At 45.8% G+C, this 23,947-nt stretch overlaps 1 protein-coding gene across 5 annotated transcripts in view; it reads left to right on the top strand.

Annotated features, from left to right (window-relative positions):
- The first annotated feature begins 3,821 nt into the window (after positions 1-3,821).
- The window catches only part of LOC115198649 (cadherin EGF LAG seven-pass G-type receptor 1), a 126,932-nt gene continuing 106,806 nt past the window's right edge, over positions 3,822-23,947 (top strand). For 3 of the 5 annotated variants that reach the window (XM_029760760.1, XM_029760758.1, XM_029760756.1), the window contains exon 1: positions 3,823-7,609. In XM_029760760.1, coding sequence (XP_029616620.1) covers positions 4,057-7,609 — 3,553 coding nt within the window. In that variant the 5' untranslated portion in view covers positions 3,823-4,056. Of the gene's footprint in view, positions 7,610-23,947 lie in introns of all 5 variants that reach the window. The other 2 variants (XM_029760759.1, XM_029760757.1) reach the window with 1 other exon arrangement.

Raw genomic sequence — 23,947 nt, 5'->3', positions numbered from 1 at the left:
TATCAAGTTAATTATTGAGATACGTTAGCCAAAGTAATGAATAAACACGTTTGTCTGTAATAACAATATCCGCGTTGCTATTTTTCGGTCAGTATTTAGAGCCGAAACCGGCGAACTTTGTCTCCATTTAGGATGGGAAAATCATGTCAGAACGTGAAGGTAACGCTGTGTGATATCCTCAGTGGTATCTTCTATGTTACTGCTTGTCCCACTATCCTTATAAGAGTACGGCTCTTCCAATGGTAAACCTTTACATTAACGACTGGTTCTCTTCCTCTTCTTCTCTTCCTCTCAGGTTGGTTCACCCTGACTCTAGGCCAAAGGGCTAGGGTTGGTTGGCTCGGATTGGTGGGCAGAGGGACGCATGGTTTGTTGTGGACAAAGACATCACTACTGGAGAAGTGTTTGTGGTAAGGTATGGTTTCCTAAACAACCGGCCTAGCTACAGTACAGGATATGAGGCAGATCTCCCACATCCTTGCTGTTATTTGCTGTTGATTCTCAATGGGATTCAGATTCTAAACTCCCTAACATCAGGGTCCGACCACCAATCACCCAGCTCTATTCAGAGACGAGGTACGAACAGATCGTTTCCATTGGATAACAGAGGACCCTCCCACTGAGCTGATCCAGACTAAGATGGAGTGTCACTTCCGCTTCATCCACCAGATGCCTCTGTGAGTCACATGACACGTTAAGGCCAGACAGTTTGTAAGGAAGTGTCATTAATAATACCTTTACCTCCCATATGTATTAAACAGCTTTAATGGGTGAAAAATGTACACTTCGAAAGTGTTAGTGACATGTTAATAAAGTGTTGGTAACTTGTTAATAACACAGCTCCTTGCACTGTGACCTTGAACATGGATGGCTCTGTGTGGCTCATGCTGTCTCAGCCAATCAGAGCACTCACACCAGGACAGGTAAGCACTCTGTTGTTTCCCACACTAGACATGTAAAGCCGTCTCTCTCACCCTTTTTCAGTTTGGGCAGTTGGTTTTGTTACTTCCTAGGGATGTTTTTTTTCTCAATTAAAAATAAAACTATGATTAAAATTTCTATAGGCCTTTTTCAAATCGATTTATTGTCATTTTGTCAGCGTTTAGGAGTAAAGCCAACCCATGTACCGTTACAGTCGTTTTAGTTCATCTGTGTGAGCTGGTATGTTAGTGTTAGTCCCAGTGTGTTATTCCTTAAGATCCTGATTAGCCAGCGAACAAAGGCCTATCATAGGCCCAACAAACGTAGCCAGCTGCTCCAGTGTGTCTCTGGTTTCCCTGACAGGGATTAGTCCAGACTCTAGTCAGGGTACAAAGAGCCTTGTCCACGCTTGGATTACCCCCTTTCTTCATGTGCTATCCCATAACCCACTGCTCTGAGAAAACAATATGGCCGAGACGCGTTTGTCTTGGAGCTCTGGGCTCGAGGCCAGAGTGCGGGTAGTTGAATAGAGAAGTGATAGAGAATAGTGGTGTGTGTGCTCAAATGTGGAGGTTAGTTCAGAGGAACTAGTAGTCAATATTCAGCATCAATGTCTCCCACTAACATCAATTTTCTGTTCCTGTCTTATCTACCTCGACATTGAGTGAATAGCCTTGCTTCAAAAATTCTGTCAGTGTCTTCTCCTCACTACCCTCCCTTCTAACTTCTTATTCACTTCTCTCATCTCCCCCCAGTTTACAGTGCTGTACAAGGGGGACGAGTGTCTGGGCACTGGAAAGATCGTCCATCTGGGCCCCACAGAGCACACACTCCAACAAGGACGAGACCGCATGAAGGAAGCCCCTGTGGCCAAGGAGAGGACTCCGGAACCAGCCAGTTGAGCCTGAAAAAGACTTCCTAGGCCCAGGCCTATCCACTATCAATATGGACCTAACCTTACCTTCCAGACTTCAGTCACACTGCTGATGGACAAGACTACTGTACTTCCACAGGCCTTATCCCATTCTCTGAACCACTACTGTAGAACAGAAGAGAACACCGATCATGCTTTTGGACCTGTCCACTCGCCAAAAAACACACTCAAACTTCCTCTGTACTGTTGCACTCAGTTGATACTTCTTCCTATTAGGGTACTTGTGATGTACAGTATTATTTGATAGTGTGGACTGTGTAAAATCATACACATGGTAATTCATTGTGTAATTTATTTATTTGGACAGATTTTTAGAAAATGTGAAATGCATATTTATAAAATGATGGCTTTCATGAAAATCCAAACAAATAGTGCCTTTTCCTTTGGTGTCATTTCACCTAAACACATTTAGCATTGAACTGCATTCTTTTGAACTACTGTATAAAATATCCAACATGTAAATAGAGAATAACTTGATTAAGTGATTAAACGTACGATTGTTTTAAATAAGGGATTTCTGTGGCCAGCATAAAACCTCACTGAAGAAATCCAGTTAAAGTATGTGAGTCACTTTACATCTCTGTAGCTACTGTTTCATGTCCTCTTCCACTTTCTCCAAAAGGGGGCGAACATGCATAAGTTATACTAAGCCTTCTAAACTTTGTCTATGCACTGTTTCTGGTGGTTAAAATAACAGTATTGATGTTATACCAGGTGGAATGTATAGGTAACTGCCAAAATAATGGAAACACTGGAGTAAATGATGAATACAAAATATATTGAAAGCAGGTGCTTCCACACAGGTGTGGTTCCGGAGTTAATTAAGCAATTAACATCCCATCATGCTTAGTTATAAAATGCTGGGCAGCCCATTATTTTGACTGCCATGGCTATGCCCCCATAGGATGACAATGCCCCCATCCACAGGGAACGAGTAATCACAATGGTTTGATGAGCATGAAAATTATGTAAACTATAAGCCATGGCTGTCACCAGATCTGAATCCTTATTGGAGATTCTGGAGTGGTGCCTGAGAACGCGTTTTCCACCACCATCAACAAAACACCAATTTATGGAATTTCTTGTGGTAGAATGGTGTCGCATCCCTCCAATAGAGTTCCAGACACTTGTAGAATCCATGCCAAGGTGCATTGAAGCTGTTCTGGCTCGTGGTGGCCCAGCACCCTATTATTAAGACACTTTATGTTGGGGATTTCTTTATTTTGGTAGTTACCTGTACCTGTTCAATGATTTTGCAGATTATGCATTATTTAATTTAGTTCCATGCATACCTTCATTTTCAATGGTGATGAGATTTCCATGGGAATAAAACCAACAAATGAAAGCGCCATACATTACGAACAGGTGCAAGGGACACTTTTTCATTAAATAAGACTACATTAAGATGGATACCAACATAAATGGTAGGATGGAGGAAGCAATGGATTATAATCTAATTTCAAATGGATGATCTGGAGAGTTCTGTATATTCTGAAAATAAATTCAGAAATTAACCTTAATAAGTGATAATCCAACTCCACAATACAAATCCAAGCACATGGGCCAATTCTAAATCAATAAATTATTGTAAACTATTTATTCAGAATGGATATGCAAATGCTGAGTTATAGCCTACTAACCATGACAAAAGCGAATCGTTGACCAAATAGTTTAACTTTTTCCAAAAGATAATTGTGTGCTAATTTTCTTGGAACCGTGGCCAGACTCATCTCTAACAATGTACCATTTTCCCAGGTAACAAACTCAATACAAAACATCAAAGAAAGTTTCAATGATACCAAACTTGCTTTATAACAAAGTTCTAGTAGCCCAAACACACAATGCACGTGTTAACAAGCTCTCTGTATTGTTATAACAATGGTCCGAATGCGCAATCGCCAACAGCTCAGGACACTTCCGAATGTCAATGAGAAAGCCCCCTGCGAAAGTGTCCCGGTGAGCCGAACACAGCAGGTTTATGCTAATCAACTCTCAGAGGAGGGGAGCCGCGGAGCCATTTTGTAGTCATTTAAACTTGCCCGTGGAATAATGTGACTGCGCTCCGTGGATACTATGGATATAAGTGTGTTTTCCACTTTGAAACTTCACCATGAAGGATAAAAGAAAAAGGGAGAGGGATAGTTAATGTTTTGTGGAGGTGTTTCGATGAGGTTGAATGGGATTTGTTGGAGTTTTAAACCATGGAATTACCGATGAATTGGATCTGGGTTTGTGTTCTATTCAATGTGCCCTTGCTGGGATGTTTCGAGCTACACCTTTCGGAGACGTTACAAACTGGGACCGTTTTGGCAAATTTGTCCCTGGGGCCCGGTTGGACTTACAAAATCGACAGGACTTTAACTCCTAAATACATTCAGAACTTTTTACAAGTGGAATGGCAAGAAGGAGCTCTCCGTATGTATCGAAAAGTGGATTGTGTGCGCTTATTGAGGAACCCAGTGCCTGTCTATATCAGGATAGGGTCGTTGACGTCTGAAAATTTTGTTTTGACACATTTCAATACATTTGTACACGGACAGGACTGTTTTATCAAATACAAGAGAAAGAGCACAATAGGTAAGCCCGACATTCACATCAATTACTTTTCCGAACTGGAAGCAACTTCCTGCTTATCCGCGGGTAATTTGCTTGTGAATGTAACAGAACTTTTGCCTGCCTTTTCGCGAAATACCACTTTTTCTGCCTCATGTACTACTGGGAAAGACTTGAGAGCAGTTTTTAAACATGGCAATATATTGCTGGACGACAACTACTGTTTGGGTGAAGGAGAGCTGAGCGAGGTGCATTTGTATTGTACACTGCGTGCTCTGAGTGACCGGCGCGTCCGCGTCTCCGTGCGCGTGAGGTTGCGGTTAGTGACAGTGGTTGAGGGAGAGACCCATGAGCAGTTGTCACCGTCACACACCATCCAGATTGTGCCTGGCAAACGGAACCACCGAAAACGGAGAAATGTGAACACGCCTCCCCAGTTTCAGCTCCCCAACTACCAGGTGTCTGTTCCCGAGAATGAACCATCAGGGACCCGCGTCATCACACTGAAGGCCACTGATCCGGATGATGGAGAGGCCGGTAGAATAGAGTATGGAATGGAGGCCCTCTTTGACAGCAGATCCAACGATTATTTTGTAATAAACCCTCAGACAGGTGCTATTACAACAGTGCAGCCTTTAGACAGGGAGGTCAAAGACACACACGTCTTCAAAGTAATGGTAACAGACAACGGCTCCCCACGGCGCTCAGCCACGTCTTACCTCACCGTGACGGTCAGCGACACCAACGACCACAGCCCGGTGTTCGAGCAGACTGAATACCGGGTAACCATACGGGAGAATGTAGAGGTGGGTTTTGAGGTCATGACCATAAGAGCCACAGACGGGGACGCTCCCTCCAACGCCAATATGGTCTATAAAATAGTCAACAGCGGCGGAGTGAACGCTGGTTTTGAGATCGACCCACGCCACGGGCTAGTGAGGATCAGAGAGCGACCCGACAGAGAGACCATGTCCCAGTACCAGCTTATCGTGGAAGCCAACGACCAGGGGAAAGACCCTGAACCCCGGAGCGCCACGGCCACTGTCAACATCTCTGTAGAGGACGAGAACGACAACTACCCCCAGTTCAGTGAGAAACGTTACGTGGTTCAAATCCCTGAGAACGTGGCTGTCAACTCTAAAGTCACTCAAGTCGAGGCCACGGACAAAGACGAGGGAAACAATGCTAAGGTCCACTACAGCATCATCAGTGGCAACGTGAAGGGACAGTTCTACATCCACTCTCCCACTGGGGTCATCGATGTCATTAATCCCCTGGATTACGAGATGATTAGGGAGTATAATTTACGGATTAAAGCTCAGGATGGTGGCAGGCCTCCGTTGATCAACGGGACTGGGATGGTGGTGGTCCAGGTGGTTGACATAAATGATAACGCTCCTATGTTCGTCAGCACGCCTTTCCAAGCCACTGTGCTGGAGAATGTGGCCATTGGCTACTCAGTAATCCACATCCAGGCTATAGACGCTGATTCTGGGAATAACGCACGTCTAGAGTACCGTCTCACTGACACCTCCCCTGGTTTCCCCTTCACCATCAACAATAGCACTGGGTGGATCACAGTCGCCGCGGAGCTCGACAGGGAAACCACCGAGTTCTATACCTTCGGCATGGAAGCGAGGGATTGTGGGATACCTGCGATGTCATCCTCGGCCAGCGTGAGCATCACGGTCCTAGATGTGAACGACAACATCCCGACCTTCACAGAGAAGGTGTATTCTCTGAAGATTAATGAGGATGCTGTGGTGGGGACCAGTGTGTTGACAGTGACAGCCATCGACAGGGATGTAAATAGCGTCGTAACCTATCAGATCTCTAGCGGCAACACCAGGAACCGTTTCGCCATCACCAGTCAGAGTGGAGGCGGGCTCATCACCTTGGCGTTACCCTTAGACTACAAACAGGAGCGCCAGTATGTCCTGACGGTGACTGCGTCAGACGGCACACGTTATGACATGGCACAGGTGTTCATCAACGTCACGGATGCCAACACGCACCGTCCTGTGTTCCAGAGCGCCAACTACCAGGTGATGATTAGCGAGGACCGGCCCATTGGGTCCACCGTGGTCATCATCAGTGCCACCGACGAAGACACGGGTGAAAACGCTCGCATCACGTACATCATGGAGGACAACGTCCCCCAGTTTAAGATCGACCCCGACACGGGCGCCATCACCACACAGATGGAGATAGACTACGAGGACCAGGCGTCGTACACGTTAGCCATCATCGCCAGGGACAACGGCATTCCTCAGAAGTCCGATACGACCTATGTGGAGATAATAATCCTGGATGCCAACGACAACACACCTCAGTTCCTACGGGACATGTATCAGGGAACTGTATTCGAGGACGCGCCCATTTACACCAGCGTGCTCCAGATATCTGCCTCCGACAGGGACTCCGGGTCCAACGGAAGGCTGAGCTACACCTTCCAGGGTGGAGATGACGGGGAGGGGGACTTCTTCATCGAGCCCTACTCTGGCATCATCAGAACAGCCAGGAAGCTAGACAGAGAGAACGTGCCTGTGTATACCCTGAAGGCCTTCGCTGTGGATAAGGGGATTCCTCCTCTCAAAGCAGCGGTGGACATCCAGGTGTCGGTGCTGGATATCAACGACAATGCGCCCGTGTTCGAGAAGGACGAACTGTTTATCTACGTAGAGGAGAACAGTCCCGTCGGTTCCGTCTTGGCTCGGATCAGCGCCACCGACCCAGATGAGGGAACCAACGCTCAGATCATGTACCAGATCGTGGAGGGGAACATCCCTGAGATCTTCAAATTGGACATCTTCAAAGGCGACCTCACCGCCCTCACGGACCTCGACTACGAGTCTAGAACCGAGTTTGTCATTGTGGTCCAGGCCACGTCCGCTCCGCTCGTCAGCCGCGCCACAGTCCACATCCGTTTACTCGACATCAATGACAACGACCCGGTTCTGCAAAACTTTGAGATTATCTTCAACAACTATGTGACCAACAAGTCCAATAGTTTCCCCTCAGGGATCATAGGGAAGGTGCCTGCCCATGACCCGGACGTGACGGATAAACTCCACTACAGCTTTGAGTCAGGGAATGAGCTGAACCTACTGGTGCTGAATGCAGACACGGGGGAACTAAAGCTCAGCAGAGACCTGGATAACAACAGACCTCTAGAGGCCCCCATGACTGTCTCCGTCTCAGGTGAGAGCACCTCAAATGTATAAATACAAATGGGTGATCCGCTTATTACCATGTCTTACTATTATTAGCTATAATTACCTGTCTTATTACCTAAAGAAAACGCCTTGTTCATAAATCATATTCTTCTGGCCTTCTAAAATAGGCCTAGTTTCCCGCTGGCGGAGTTGAATGAGTAAGCAAAGGAATTTATTCAAGATGGATATCTCAGTGCTGATTTGTATGGTAGAATGACCGAGAGTTGAATTAAATGAAGTGAAGAAGCATTTGAAAGTAAGCTATTTTGGTTTTGCGCTCTTTCCAGTCACCTGAAATCATTTGCTGCTTACAGAGTGGAGTAAGTGTAAGAAAAATATGTGAGATAGGCAATAGATGTCACAGTTGTAATAACATATTTATCGTCTGGAACTGTGTGTTGTTGACTGCGTGTTCTATTGAAGCGACGTGGAGCTTAGGCCCTAGCAGAAGTGCTGTCTTTGTTTAGTGAGAGGTACTTGGAAGGTGTAACAGGATCTGGTTTTACCACTTTATACTGTTTGTGTGCTACTGTATTGTGGTGGTTGGTGGTTGCCTGGGTTCATAAAAGGTGCTATTATACCAGGTGCCCCTATTTTTTTAACCAATGTTGGGGTTTTTTCACTGCAGAACTGCAGTTTGCACATATCAACATCATAGCACGCGAGATACCTTCTTCAAAGAACTCACCTTAGAAGTGAACAGCTTATGTTGGCCCCTTTTTCACTTAGGTTAGCCGGAATGGTTAAGTGTGATGATCAAAACTGCTGCAATGTCTGTCTCACGCATTCTCTAACCGAAATAGTTCTCCGTGCTTTGCATAGCCTTAGTCAGCAGTTCGTGCTGGGTGATTTTGCTGCAATTTCGGTTAAAACGAGGAGTGCCTTGTTGCTGATTGTGTTGTACAGCCCATACAGTTTAGTGTAATAAATGTAAGATCGGTTATCTGCATTCGTCGGTACGTCACGCAGAAATAATTTGTGTGAAAGATGTCCTCTTATACAGAAGTAGACTTCGTTCGGTTAAGTTAAAGATTACACTAATGCAAACACCCATAGCTCACACCCTCACAGACACTGTAGTATGGTTATTTCAACTGTAATATAGAGCATTGATGTTATACAGGCCTTCGTATTGACTTGTTTCAGGCAGTAAGTGGGAGAGAGACATCCTATCCCCATGAGAGAATGCTGTCATATTAACAGCTGTTTGTCTCTCTGTGAAGGCTTTTCTTTCAAATCGCGTCATGTTTCCTGATATGGCAAACTGCCTAGCACCTTAAGTCTCTCTCTCTCTCTCATTCCCTCTCTTTCTATTTACCAAGAATGAAACCTCTCTAAGCCTTTCCTTCTCAACTTCTCTCATAATTAGTTATCTCAATTACTTGTCTTTTTCTGTGTAACAAAAGACAGTCTGGCCAATGAGTGTCCAGAGGCTCGTGGTTACTAGTGGACCTTCTGAAGGGGCAGCTAGTCCCTTGTGTCCTGCATTCATAGGCCCTGCTTTCGCATTCGCCAATAACAATTGGGACTCTTGAGGTCTCCTTGACAATGCTGACCCCCGGCTGTCCCTCGAGGGGCACCCCTGCCCTCCTCCATCAGAATAATGCGTTTTACACACACACACACACACACACTGCCCCCACCTCCACACACACACACGCACACACACACATTCCGACCCCCAACCTACCTCCTCACTACTCTAGACATACCTTGATGTCAAATGTTAGGTAACCATTAACACTGGTGCTCTGACCTCTCAACCCCAGGCCCAGGGGCGAGGAAGGGCCCTCTAGGGACAACAGGAGACCAGACTGAGATGGACCTCAACAGCTTGCTACTGGCTCCCTTTACTAATGAAACACTAGCCCTTCTCTCTTTCTCTGTGAGGTAATGACTTGGCTGAAATTCATTCAGAGCTTTTTGGAAAATTAGGCCCAATATTAGGGCTTATGAGAAAGGAAACAAATGTTTGTTCCAAAAAACTGTTTTATTATTAGTTAAGTCTGACGCCCTTACCTCTACCATTGGCATAGTAGTGGTAACTACTGATGTGTGAAATTGAACATTGTTTCAATTAGATAGATGTCTCTTTCTGTCTATTCACCCATTCAAACGAAGCTCTCAAAACCTGTTGAAATTCACCAAAAGGGGTAGGAACAGGTGTTTTATTCTACCCACAGAAAGGGATTGAAATTGTTTATCTATCCCTCCTGAAAGGCCAGAGGTACTGTCAGATATCCCCCAGATAACGTAGTTTAACATTCTAGTCACAACACCACTCTGTCTCTCCCCTTAGAACAACACCGATGAGGAATGGTAGGGGCTGAGTGTTCCCACTGTAATATAATATCTCTTATCTGGCTAGCTCAACATTCAACAAGCTTTTCCCTCCGAATGTTGCTCTCTCGTTTTATTCACCATAGTCTTGTTAAAAGAAGAGCCATTGACTTGACTATCTATCTAGATACCTAAGTCTTTCTCCGGCCCAGCATACAGAGTTCTGTCTGTGTGTGTGTCACGGTTGTCGTAGGGTAAAGCGGACCAAGACGCAGCGGGGAAATGTGCACTCATCTTCTTTTATTAAATGGACAAGAAGGTAAACCAAAATAAACACGTACACAACAAAATGACTAATAACAGGCCGGTAAGGCACAGAGCTATACACAGCACAATCTCCCACAAAACACTAAAACAAACACATACCTATATATAGGACCCTCAATCAGAGGCAACTAGAAAACACCTGCCTCCAATTGAGAGTCCAATCCCCAATTAACTAAACATAGAAATACAAAGAACTAGACTAAACATAGAAATACATAAACATAGACCAGTGCCCAAAACTCAGAATAATAAATCAAACACACCACTAAACACACAACCACCCCGAACCACATAAAACAAATACCCTCTGCCACGTCCTGACCAAACTACAATAACAAATAACCCCTATACTGGCCAGGACGTGACAGTGTGATATAAGCTGTCTGTTTGTGTGGCCCCCCTGGCGTAATTGAGACGAGGGATGGATAGTGTTACGTTACTCTTCTGTAGGCCGACTTTGTGAGATGTACCTTAATGATTTGGAGTGATTGGTGCTAAATCATCATTTCCACTTGGTCTCTCTCTCTTTCTTCTTTTGGAGGGAAGGAGGGAGGGATGAAGGGATGGAGAGCTTGCAGTGTGCCGCTAAACTCACACACTCCTTCGTTCCCCCTAGGGGCCTTTAGCTTGCGTCTCCTATAGGGCTGGTTTGGCCCTCGACCCCACTCTGTAGGGGCCACATAGTTGGGCTTTTGAACATTTCTCTTCCCTCCATGCCTCTCTTTCTCCCTTCCAGTCTCATTTTCTCTCCCTCTCACGTGCCCTTTCTCTCGCTATCTCTCTTTCTCTCTCCAGTCTCATTTTCTCTTCCTCTTGCTCTCTCTTTCTCTCCCTCCATGTCTCTCTTTCTCTGAAGTTTATCTCCATAGCACCCAGAGGTTTACCGTTTCTCGTAAGTCCTATAATCAGATTTCTGCAGGAATCTAAGCGGTTTCATTCAATTTACATGAGGTCTCTACTGCAGCAGCATGAATAAGATAGTAAATATAGATGTATTAGTATATTAGGTGCTGAATATATCTTACAAGAGGTTTGCTAAAGGAAAGGACTAAAGTAAGGAAATGTGTGTGTGTTTGTGTGGGGAAAGAGGAGAGTGTGCCCCCTGTCCAGCTGTGCCAGTGTGTATCCCAGCCCTGCCTGTCCCAATACTACCACTGCTGCCACTGACTGCACTCAACCAGCTGCAACAGAGAGGGAGAGCGAGAGGGGGTTATTGGTGTGGTGGGGCTCCTTCCTGTGTCTACACACAACCTCTGACCCTTAACTCTAATGAATGTCCTAACAATGTCCGGAGAGGCTCGTAGAGATGAGTCATTACCTATACAGGGCCTGCCTAGAGGAACATTGTCCTGGTCCCAGATCTGTTTGTGCTGTATTGCCAACTCTTATGGATATTGTGACCATAAGTGTTGGCTATACAGCACAAACCAATCTTGGACCAGACTAGAGGATCATGCCTTTAGTTTACATGATAGATTGGAACTAGGGGTTCGGATAGAACACATTTTGTTTACATGTTTATGCGCGTGATGTGGTGGCATATTAGTCCTGACACTGAAAGTAACTGATATTAGCAAGCAACGCCATGGTCATTCCTAAGACATTACAACCACCTCTCTCCCCTCTCTCGTCCTTCCTTCCCTCTATCACTTTCTATAATATATCTCTGCCTGTCTCTCGCTCTCCCTGCCTCCATCTCTCTTTTTCTCTCTCTCTTGCTCGCTCGCTCGCTCTCTCACTCCCCTCCCCTCCCTCTCTCTCTCTAAGGATTGTCCTCATTGCAAGTCATCAGAGTCTGTTGGTTACCAGGCTCCTAGTTTGGAGGCTATATCTGTCCTTGGTGACTATAGAAACTGTTATTAGATGACAGGAACAGTCTGGGTCTCACACACACGCACATTGCTCTGAAACTCGCAGCCTTTGAACAAAACACCAGGCTATGCCTAGAATCCCCACCGCAGGCAAGGGAAGAAATAAAGCTCCCCATAACTCACTGGGGATGTTTTGAAGTCGGAATCAAACCTAGAGTATTTCAATCCTTGCATTTCATTGTTAAAATATTACATTTGATTAACTCTAACGTAACCAAACTAGTATAATGCATTCGGAAAGTATTCAGACCCCTTTTTCCACATTTTGTTACATTGCAGCCTTATTCTAAAATTGATTAAATAGTTTTTTTCCTCATCAATCTACACACAATACCCCATAATGACAAAGCAAAAACAATTTTTTTGAATTTTTTGCAAAATATCACATTTAACATAAGTATTCAGACCCTTTACTCAGTTGAAGCACCTTTGGCAGCGATTACAGCCTCGAGTCTTCTTGGGTATGATGCTACAAGCTTGGTACACTGTATTTGGGGAGTTTCTCCCAATCTTCTCTACTGATCCTTTCAAGCTCTGTAAGGTTGGGATGGGGAGCCTCGCTGCACAGCTATTTTCAGGTCTCTCCAGAGATGTTCGATCAGGTTCAAATCCGGGCTCTGGCTCGGCCACTCAAGGATATTCAGAGACTTGTCTCGAAGCCACTCCTATGTTGTCTTGGCTGTGTGCTTAGGTTGTTGTCCTGTTGGAAGGTGAACCTTCGCTCCAGTCTGAGGTCCTGAGCGCTCTGGGGCAGGTTTTCATTAAGGATCTCTCTTTACTTTGCTCTGTTCATCTTTCCCTCAATCCTGACTGGTCTCCCAGTCCCTGCCGCTGAAAAACATCCCCACAGCATGATGCTGCCACTACCATGCTTCACCGTATGGATGGTGTCCAGGTTTCCTCCAGACATGACGCTTGGCATTCAGGTCAAAGAGTTCAATCTTGGTTTCATCAGATCAGAGAATCTTGATTCTCATGGTCTGAGAGTCCTTTAGGTGCTTTTTGGCAAACTCCAAGCGGGCTGTCATGAGCCTTTTACTGAGGAGTGGCTTCCGTCTGGCCACTCAACCATAAAGGCCTGATTGGTGGAGTGCTGCAGAGATGGTTGTCCTTCTGGAAGGTTCTCCCATCTCCACAGAGTAACTCTGGAGATCTGTTAGAGTGACCATCAGGTTCTTGGTTACCTCCTTGACCAAGGCCCTTCTCCCCCGATTGCTCAGTTTTGCTGGGCAACCAGGTCTAGGAAGAGTCTTGATGGTTCCAAACTTCTTCCATTTAAGAATGATGGAGGCCACTGTGTTCTTGGGAACCTTCAATGCTGCAGAAATGTATTGGTACCCTTCCCCAGATCTGTGCCTCAACACAATCCTGTCTCAGAGCTCTACGGACAATTCCTTCGAACTCATGGCTTGGTTTTTGCTTCGACATGCACTGTCAACTGTGGAACTTTATATAGACAGGTGTGTGCCTTTCCAAATCATGTCCAGTCAATTGAATTTACCAGTGGTGGACTCCAATCAAGTTGTAGAAACATCTCAAGGATGATCAATGGAAACAGGATGCACTGGAGCTCAATTTCGAATATCATAGCAAAGAGTCTGAATGCTAATGTAAATAAGGCATTTCTGTTTTTTTATATGTAGTAAATTAGCAGAAATTTCTAAAAACTCGTTTTCACTTTGTCATTATGGGGTATTGTGTGTAGATTGATGAGATTTCTATTTATTTAATCAATTTTAGAATAAGGCTGTCACGTCCTGGCCAGTATAAGGGTTAATTAGTATTGTAGTTTGGTCAGGACGTGACAGAGGGTATTTGTTTTATGTGGTTCGGGGTGGTGTGTTTTTGTTGAAGGGGCATTTGGTTTAAGTATTCCGGGGTTTTTTGGGCACTGTTTGGTTTTCTGGTATTCTATGTTTAGTCTAGTATGTCTGTTTCTATGTTTGGTTAATTGGGGTTGGGACTCTCAGTTGAAGGCAGGTGTTGTCTATCTGCCTTTGATTGAGAGTCCCATATATTAGGGTGTGTTTGTTATTTGTGGGTGATTGTTCTGTGTTGAGCTTAGGCTTTGCCAGACTGTTTGTTGTTGTTCGTTCGTTAGTTCTCGTGTTTTTGTTCTTTTTGTACGTTCATTTTTTGAAGTAATAAATTAACAAGATGAGCATACACATACCTGCTGCGTATTGGTCCTCCTTCACCGACGACAACCGTGACAGAATCACCCACCACTCAAGGACCAAGCAGCAGAGGAAGGAGCAGACGGCGTTCGAGTTGGACTGGCGGGAGAAGTGGACTTGGGAGGAAGTTCTGGACGGGGCCGGACCTTGGCACCAGGCTGGGGAGTATCGCCGCCCGCAGTGGGAAATTGAGGCAGCCAAGGCAGAGAGGCGGTGGTACGAGGCCAGAGACGCGCTGAGGGAGAAGCACGAGAGGCAACCCCAATACATTTTTTTGGGGGGCACACGGGTAGTTTGGCTAGGCGAAGGAAGAGCCGGAAGCCAGCTACCCGTGGTTATATGGAGGAGCGTATGGGGTGGAGAGCGCTATGTTTCGCTGAGAAGCGCACTATCTCACCCATACGCACGCACAGTCCGGTGCGAGTGATTCCAGCCCCTCGCAGGTGCCGTGCTAGAGCGGGCATCCAGCCTGGTAGGAGGATGCCTGCGCAGCGCATCTGGTCGCCGGTACGCCTCCGAGGACCAGGCTACCCAACTCCCGCTCTACGCACGGCTACCATCAGGCCCCTGCACAGCCCAGTCTGCCCTGTACGAGCACTCCGCTCGTACAGGGCTACTAGTTCCATCCAGCCAAGGCGGGTTGTGCAGGAGGTAAGATCTAGACCGGCTGTGCGCCTCCATAGCCCTGGGTTTCCAGCTCCTGTCTCTCGTGCGAACCCGGAAGTGCGTCAACCCAGTCCGACGTCCTGTTCCCGCTCCCCGCACTAGCCTGCAAGTGCGTAAACCCAGCCTCGCCAGTCAACAGTCGTCAGAGCTGCCCGCCAGGCAACAGTCGTCGGAGCTGCCCGCCAGGCAACAGTCGTCGGAGCTGCCCGCCAGACAACAGTCGTCGGAGCTGCCCGCCAGGCAACAGTCGTCGGAGCTGCCCGCCAGGCAACAGTCGTCGGAGCTGCCCGCCAGGCAACAGTCGTCGGAGCTGCCCGCCAGTCAACAGTCGTCGGAGCTGCCCGCCAGTCAACAGTCGTCGGAGCTGCCCGCCAGTCAACAGTCGTCGGAGCTGCCCGCCAGTCAACAGTCGTCGGAGCTGCCCGCCAGTCAACAGTCGTCGGAGCTGCCCGCCAGTCAACAGTCGTCGGAGCTGCCCGCCAGTCAACAGTCGTCGGAGCTGCCCGCCAGTCAACAGTCGTCGGAGCTGCCCGCCAGTCAACAGTCGTCGGAGCGGCCCGACTGCGCTGAACTGCCGGAGCGGCCAGACTGCGCTGAACTGCCGGAGCGGCCAGACTGCCCTGAACTGCCGGAGCGGCCAGACTGCCCTGAACTGCCGGAGCGGCCAGACTGCCCTGAACTGCCCCGAGCGGCCAGACTGCCCTGAACTGCCCCGAGCGGCCAGACTGCCCTGAACTGCCCCGAGCGGCCAGACTGCCCTGAACTGCCCCGAGCGGCCAGACTGCCCTGAACTGCCCCGAGCGGCCAGACTGCCCTGAACTGCCCCGAGCGGCCAGACTGCCCGGACTGTCCCGAGCGGCCAGACTGCCCGGACTGTCCCGAGCGGCCAGACTGCCCGGACTGTCCCGAGCTGCCAGACTGCCCGGACTGTCCCGAGCTGCCAGACTGCCCAGACTGCCCAGACTGCCCCGAGCTGCCAGACTGCCCAGACTGCCCAGACTGCCTCGAACTGCCAGACTGCCCAGACAGCCTGGAACGGCCTGAGCCGGAGCCACCTCCTTAAATAGGTGGGTTGGGAAGGGGGGGTGTAGCACAGTGCCGTCGTTGACGGCAGCCACCCTCCCTTCCCTCCCTTTAGAAAAGGGGAATTTTTCTTTTAGGTGTTGCTTGGGGTTATTTTTTGTTAAGGTGCTTCCGGGGTAGCACCTTTAAGGGGGGGGTACTGTCACGTCCTGGCCAGTATAAGGGTTAATTAGTATTGTAGTTTGGTCAGGACGTGACAGAGGGTAGTTGTTTTATGTGGTTCGGGGTGGTGTGTTTTTGTTGAAGGGGCATTTGGTTTAAGTATTCCGGGGTTTTTTGGGCACTGTTTGGTTTTCTGGTATTCTATGTTTAGTCTAGTATGTCTGTTTCTATGTTTGGTTAATTGGGGTTGGGACTCTCAGTTGAAGGCAGGTGTTGTCTATCTGCCTTTGATTGAGAGTCCCATATATTAGGGTGTGTTTGTTATTTGTGGGTGATTGTTCTGTGTTGAGCCTTAGGCTTTGCCAGACTTTTGTTGTTCGTGGTTTCGTTTGTTTGTTATTTTTGTACGTTCATTTTTGAAGTTAATAAATTCTCAAAATGAGCATACACTTACCTGCTGCGTTTTGGTCCTCCTTCACCGACGACAATCGTGACAAAGGCTGTAACATAACAAAATGTGGGAAAAAATCGAGGGGTCTGTTGCAGTGCATCTAGTATACATTGACATCTTCTGAGAAGAAATGAAATGTATTTATTTGTATATTGCTTTTTTAAAAATCTGATTCTGCATTTAAATTGTGTTTCTTCTCTTGGTTCACATGTGATGTAGCCTATGGAACGCTGTTTGGGTCTTTGCATGTCAAAAAAGATGCACGTCAAAGAATACCATTTCACGCGTCAAATAAGCTTTCAATTTGACATGTCAAATAACACAATTCTGTTATAGAATGTCGTGTGTGCTGAATATGCACGTGCTATCCAAGCGCCACCATTACGATCACTGTCAAAGCTGTACGATACTGCGTTGGTAATAAGACCGAATGGAAAACATCTGTTTGAGCATTTGAAATGAGATCAGGATCAAACAAGCAGGATCAAATAATGTTTGCAAATATCTTTGATACAGATGTTATTAGCAACTTCTGGGGTAGCTAGCTAGCTTTAGCATGGTACCTAGCTAGCAACAATGCAATCAGTCTGAAAACAATGACCAGTAGAAACTGAAGTCATTTTCAATATTCTTAGCATTGATTCAGGAATCCATGAGACTAAGTATTAGTTAGGTAGCCACTTGTTGTTCTCCAATTGAAATAACTAGCTAGCCAGCTATTTAACCCTGTTGCCCAAAACCAAAGTTAAAAGCAGCCAGCTAGCTTCATCTGGCTAGTACAGTATGGCTTGACCGGACCGGGTTATGTGTTGTGAAGCTAGCCACAATAAGGATTAGCCACAATAGTTTCATTTATGTTTCGTCCTCAAAATAAAAGTCCCTCTTTGAAAATGATGCAGAAGGTTATAATTGGTGGAATCATGCCATATTTAGACTAGATAATGTTAAACAAGGTTGGAGTGTTGAAATGTGGAGCAATGAAATGTGGTATCAGTCTACTTGGTGACACCCACAGAACACAACTGTGAAGAGTTTACGCAAATATTAACATCGTAGCTCTTATTGCGGGACTATTGACTGTGGGAAATCATCTCCCCAGTCAGCCTATTGTGGGTATTGACATTCATATTGCACTGTACAGTCTTACCTAAGGATTGGGGATCAATGAAATGGGGTATCAGTCTACTCAGTACCCAAGTGTTTTTTTCCCAGTCCTCAGAGTTATCAGGTTCCAAAACATCCACGTTGTATTGTTTTTCCTCTGGAATAGTGTTCAATACAAATAGGTGGTTTATTGGTACAATAAATGTGTCTCAATTCACAGTGGTTTCAAAGTCCCGCAATAAGAGCTACGACGATAATGTTCTGTGGGTGTCACTGAGGAGACTGATACCCCATGTCATTGATCCACAATCCATAGGTAAGGCTGTACAGTGAAATAAGTATGCCCCCAATGCAATTCTAAAGTCTAATACATTAAATGAAACGTTATTGGTCACATACACATGTTAAGCAGATGGTATTGCGGGTGTAGCAAAATGCTTGTACTACATTTTTTATTTATTTCCGGTTGTATGTAATAACAGAAAAAAATGTCTGGACTAATAATGTAAGAAATAACACATAAAAAAACAATATACTGCACAGTTGCATAGGAGCTAGAAGCACGGCTGCCCTATCTGTCGGCACCATTTTTCCTCCAGTGTGATTTCAACAGATTTTTGTCAAATTAACAAATTGTCTTTTGTTGAATTGATATAAGAACACTCCAACCTCGTTTAGCATGATCTATTCCATTATTCCATGATTCCGCTAGTTTTATTAATTTGCATTACTTTTATTGAGATACTTTTATTCTGAAGGCCAACCGCAAACGTCACTATTGTGGCTAATCCTTCTAGCTAGATGATGACACCTAGCTAGACAGTTAGCTAGCTAACTATAGCAACTGAAACAGATTGTCATTTTGCTATGTTTTTGGGAAGAACATTGTTTGCATAGTGTTATTTGACGTGTATCTTTTTTGACACGCAAAGACCCAAACGGTGTTCCATAGTAGCCTAGCTAAGTTAGTTTGTTCAATACACTTCAACACTCTAGAAAGCAAGGGCAGAGACTGTCATGGCCCAGGATAGCTAGCCTCTGATTTTCCTGTAGTCATTCCATGACTTTAGGTTTGAGCCCACCCCAGCCTTCTCTATTCTCCTACAACAGAAGAGCCAGAGGGAGAGAGAGAAGAGAGGATTGTGAATCGTGAACATCAATTAAGCTGAAATAACTGTCTGAACTGGGTAAGCCGGGTCTCTCTCCCTGTTCAATGAGCGGGAAAGGAATCTGATTCATGTTTAATCTTGCACACTCACTTGGGTGGGTGGTGTGTGTGTGTGTTGGGGGGTGGTATGTGTGTGTGTTTCTGTTATTGGTGCGTGTCGAGGTGACTGAGATTGATGGAGGCTAGACTCAGGAACGTGTGGATGTGGTATAAGCCTAGTTCTGAAGGAGGACAGGAAAGGGGGAAGGATAGGAAAAGAGAGGAGTGTCTGAGAAAGGGCTAACCAGGGACACTGTAGAAACACAGATGACCTCAATCACCTCATACAGCTAGTTTTGTTTTATCGATTAAATGCATTTATATCCTAATCCCCTTTGATTAGCGTGCAGGCTATTAGTTATAAAGATAGAAAAAGGGATTTTCTTGGCATTTTATCGTCTCTGGTATTTCAGCAGTGCTCATTGGTTTCTCTGTGCGTGTCTGGCCTTTAGATGTAGCCAGCCAGAGCTAGCCGCAGGGCTGTATCAGCATTTACCAACCCTTAGGGCCCATTGGACCAGCAGAGAGGTATGCCCACTGTTTGTGTGTGTGTGTCTGTATCTGTGTGGGCTAAGAGTTTGAAGTGGAACTAGTACTACCAGGGGATCAGGCTCGGCCACATCTCTCCTCTGTGTCCATCTCCGCAATTTGACATCTGGTGCCTGTTTAATGGTCTTTTAAATTCTTGTGACCAGGCTGCCATTGTGCTGAGAAAAGAATCCCAGAGTGTAGTTTTAAAGGGTCTCGACAGACAGTAAATTACAGGCCTAGGAGTATAGAGGATCTATAGTCTGGTCGTGTCTGGTTAGGACATCACTACCCTCAGGGCAGGCAACGCTGGTATGGATTCCATGCAGTCTAGCAATGGATGGAGTGCTAAACAGAATATGCAGGCTAGGGATGTTTTATTACCACTACTTTTACACCTTTGACAGTGAAGTTTGAATTTGTAATCAATTAAATTAGATCTATTTATGTTCTATAGCGTGTTTTGATTGGAATTAAGTCCAGAGGTATGTTTGATTTCAAATCAGTTCTGAGTGGATTTGAAGGGATTGATAATCCATATGGTTATGTATTACGTGCTACCTGACGTGCTACCTGTCCCAGACCTGCTGTCCCAGACCTATTCACCGGACGTGCTACCTGTCCCAGACCTGCTGTTTTCAACTCTCTAGAGACAGCAGGAGCGGTAGAGATACTCTCAAAGATCAGCTATGAAAAAGCCAACTGACACTTACTCTTGTGTTACTGACTTGTTGCACCCTCGACAACTACTATGATTATTATTATTTGACCATGCTGGTCATTTATGAACATTTGAACATCTAGGCCATGTGCTGTTATAATCTCCACCCGGCACAGCCAGAAGAGGACTGGCCACCCCTCATAGCCTGGTTCCTCTCTAGGTTTCTTCCTAGGTTTTGGCCTTTCTAGGGAGTTTTTCCTAGCCACCGTGCTTCTACACCTGCATTGCCTGCTGTTTGGGGTTTTAGGCTGGGTTTTTGTACAGCACTTTGAGATGTCAGCTGATGTAAGAAGGGCTATATAAATAAATTTGATTTGATTTGATATTATCTGTTGTCTTAGAAACTGGACCACTACATATGGAGATTTATTCTGCCCACTTTTAATATATACTGTGCCTTCAGAAAGTATTCACACCCTTTGACTTTTTCCACATTTTGTTGTGTTACAGCCTGAATTTAAAATGGATTAAATTGAGATTTTGTGTCACTGACCTACACACAACACCCCATAATGTCAAAGTAGAATTACGTTTTTAGATTTGTTTACAAATGTTTGTTTAATCAAATGTATAACAAATGAAAAGTGCCTATCTCAGTGAACTAATCCATTGTGGAGGCCAAGACTAAAAACCAATTTATGCTTGATCGAAAATGTGGTCGGAGGCTCAATATGGAGGGTGTGACACAATTGCGAGTGAGTGTGAGTGATCACTTCTGACAACATGAAACTCAGTTATTATAGGCTCCGTCCAGAGGTAGCTTAATTTCTTCTTCCGGTAAAGGGGGAAAAAATAATTTATCAGATGACAGAAGTGCAAAGTTATTTGGCTGGCAGCCACAGTAGATCAGCTTGCAAGGTGTTTTTTGAAAAAACGATGCATAGCCATTTTTTTCAGTAGAACAAAATGTAGCCAGCTACTTCCCTGTAGCTCAGTTGGTAGAGCATGGTGTTTGCAACGCATGGTGTTTGCAACGCCAGGGTTGTGGGTTCAATTCCCACGGGGGGCCAGTACGGGGGGGAAAAAAAAAATAATAATTAAATGGAAATGTAGGCATTCACTACTGTAAGTTGCTCTGGATAAGAGCGTCTGCTAAATGACTAAAATGTAAATGTAAATTGCAGAGCCTCCAGAGGCATGCAGAGGCCAAATCAAGCTCTTGTGCCTCATCGCCATGCACCTCCCAAATTTTGTAACAATGCGGAGGGCTCTGTAAAGCTCCACATTGACATGATTGGTTGACGGTAGGTGGGGGCGGTACATCCTGTAGAAAACAGAAACTCACTTCCTTGACAAAAGCTCTGCACTTATCTGCGATGCGAAAGAAGTGTGAATACCCTGACAACTGCTGAAGCCATATCACTGTTAATGCTGCATGGCCAACGCAGACGTCGGATTGACCATGCGCCCAGATGCATGATGCACTTCTCTCTCCAGAATGTGCTCTCTCCTGCCAATTTGTGCACATTCATTGTTTCATAACTTCATTGGGTGAATTGTTTGCGTTTGATTGTTAGTGTATATAAATAAAATGGCGCCGGAAGAAATGGCAGCAGTTTTACAGGCGCCTAACCAATTGTGCTATTATGTGGGTTTTTTTCGCATTATTTGTAACTTATTTTGTACATAATGTTTCTGCCACTGTATCTTACGGCAAAAAAAAGAGCTTCTGGATATCAGGACAGCGATCACTCACCTCGGAATAGACAAAGATTTTTTTCTTCAACAAGCAGGTCGCGCAGGATATACTGCGAACACCCGATAAGGCCAACATCCCCGTTATTGGCAAGAGAAAGAGACGCAGGTACAGAGGACACAGGGAGGGGTGCCTCGTAAGGATCCGCAGAAAGCGAGTGGGAAAGCTGCCGTTACCGTCAATATTACTGGCCAATCACTGGATAATAAATTAGATGAGGTACGATTGCAAATATTCTACCAACAGGACATCAAAAACTGGAACATCTTATGTTTCACGGAATCGTGGCTGAATGATGACATGGATATTCAGCTTGCTGGATATACACTGCACCGGCTAGATAGAACAGCACACTCCAGTAAGACGGGGGACGGGGTCTGTGTATATTTGTAAACAACAGATGGTGCACGAAATCTAAGGAAGTCTCTAGATTTTGCTCGCCTGAAGTACAGTACCTTATGATGAACTGTAGACCACACTATTTGCCAAGAGAGCTTTCATCGATACTTTTCGTGGCTGTTTATTTACCACCACAGACGGATGCTGGCAGTAAGACCGCACTCAGCCAGCTGTATAAAGAAATATGCAAACCGGAAACTGCTCACCCAGAGGTGGCGCTCCTAGTGGCCAGAGACTTTAATACAGGGAAACTTAAATCAGCTTTACCTAATCTCTATCAACATGTTAAATGCGCAACCAGAGGGAAAACAATTATAGATCACCTGTACTCCACACACAGAGACACGTACAAAGCTCTCCCTTGCCCTCCATTTGGTAAATCTCACCACAATTCTATCCTCCTGATTCCTGCTTACAATCAAAAATGAAAGCAGGAAGCACCAGTGACTCAGTCTATAAAAAAGTGGTCACATGAAGCAGATGCTAAACTACAGGACTGTTTTGCTATCACAGACTGGAACATGTTCTGGGATTCTTCCAATTGCATTGAGGAGTACACAACATCAGTCACTGGCTTTATCAATAAGTGTATCGAGGACGTCGTCCACACAGGGACTGTATGTACATACCCCAACCAGAAGCCATGGATTACAGGCAACATTCACACTGAGCTAATGGGTAGAGCTGCCGCATTCAAGGTGCAGGACTCTAATCCGGAAGCTTATAATAAATCCTTCTATGCCCTCTGACGAACCATCAAACAGGCAAAGCACCAATACAGGGCTAAGCTTGAACTGTACTACACCAGCTCTGACGCTCATCTTATGTGGCAGTGCTTGCAAACTATTACAGACTACAAAGGGAAGCACAGCAGCGAGCTACCCAGTGACACGAGCCTACCAGACGAGCTAAATCACTTCTATGCTCGCTTCAACACTAAGGCATGCATGAGAGCATCAGCTGTTGCGGACGACTGTGTGATCACACTCTCCGTACCCAACGTGTGTAAGACCTTTAAACAGGTCAACATTAACAAGGCCGCGGGGCCTGACGGATTACCAGGACGTGTGCTCCGGGCATGTGCTGACCAACTGGCAGGTGTCTTCCCTGACATTTTCAACATGTCCCTGATTGAGTCTGTAATACCAACAGGTTTCAAGCAGACCACCATAGTCCCTGTGCCCAAGAACACTAAGTCAACCTGCCTAAATGACTACAGACCTGTAGCACTCACGTCCGTAGCCATGAAGTGCTTTGAAAGGCTGGTAATGGCTCACATCAACACCATTATCCCAGAAACCCTAGACCCACTCCAATTTGCATACCACCCAAACAGATCCACAGATGATGCAATCTCTATTGCACTCCACACTGCCCTTTCCCACCTGGACAAAAGGAACAGCTACGTGAGAATGCTATTCATTGACTACTGCTCAGCATTCAACACTATAGTACCCTCAAAGCTCATCACTAAGCTAAGGATCCTGGGACTAAATACCTTCCTCTGCAACTGGATCCTGGACTTCCTGACGGGCCGCCCCCAGGTGGTGAGGGTAGGTAGCAACACATCTGCTACGCTGATTCTAAACACTGGAGCCCCTCAGGGGTGCATGCTCAGTCCCCTCCTGTACTCCCTGTTTACCCACGACTGCGTGGCCAGGCATGAAAAATTGCACTGTTGGTTAGGGCCTGTAAGTAAGCATTTCACATGT

The sequence above is a fragment of the Salmo trutta genome, chromosome 8 (genome assembly GCF_901001165.1).
Source record: "Salmo trutta chromosome 8, fSalTru1.1, whole genome shotgun sequence".
NCBI classification, from domain to species: domain Eukaryota; kingdom Metazoa; phylum Chordata; class Actinopteri; order Salmoniformes; family Salmonidae; genus Salmo; species Salmo trutta.
Note: the sequence above shows the minus strand (reverse complement) of the source record. Positions and strands in the feature narration are given on the sequence as shown.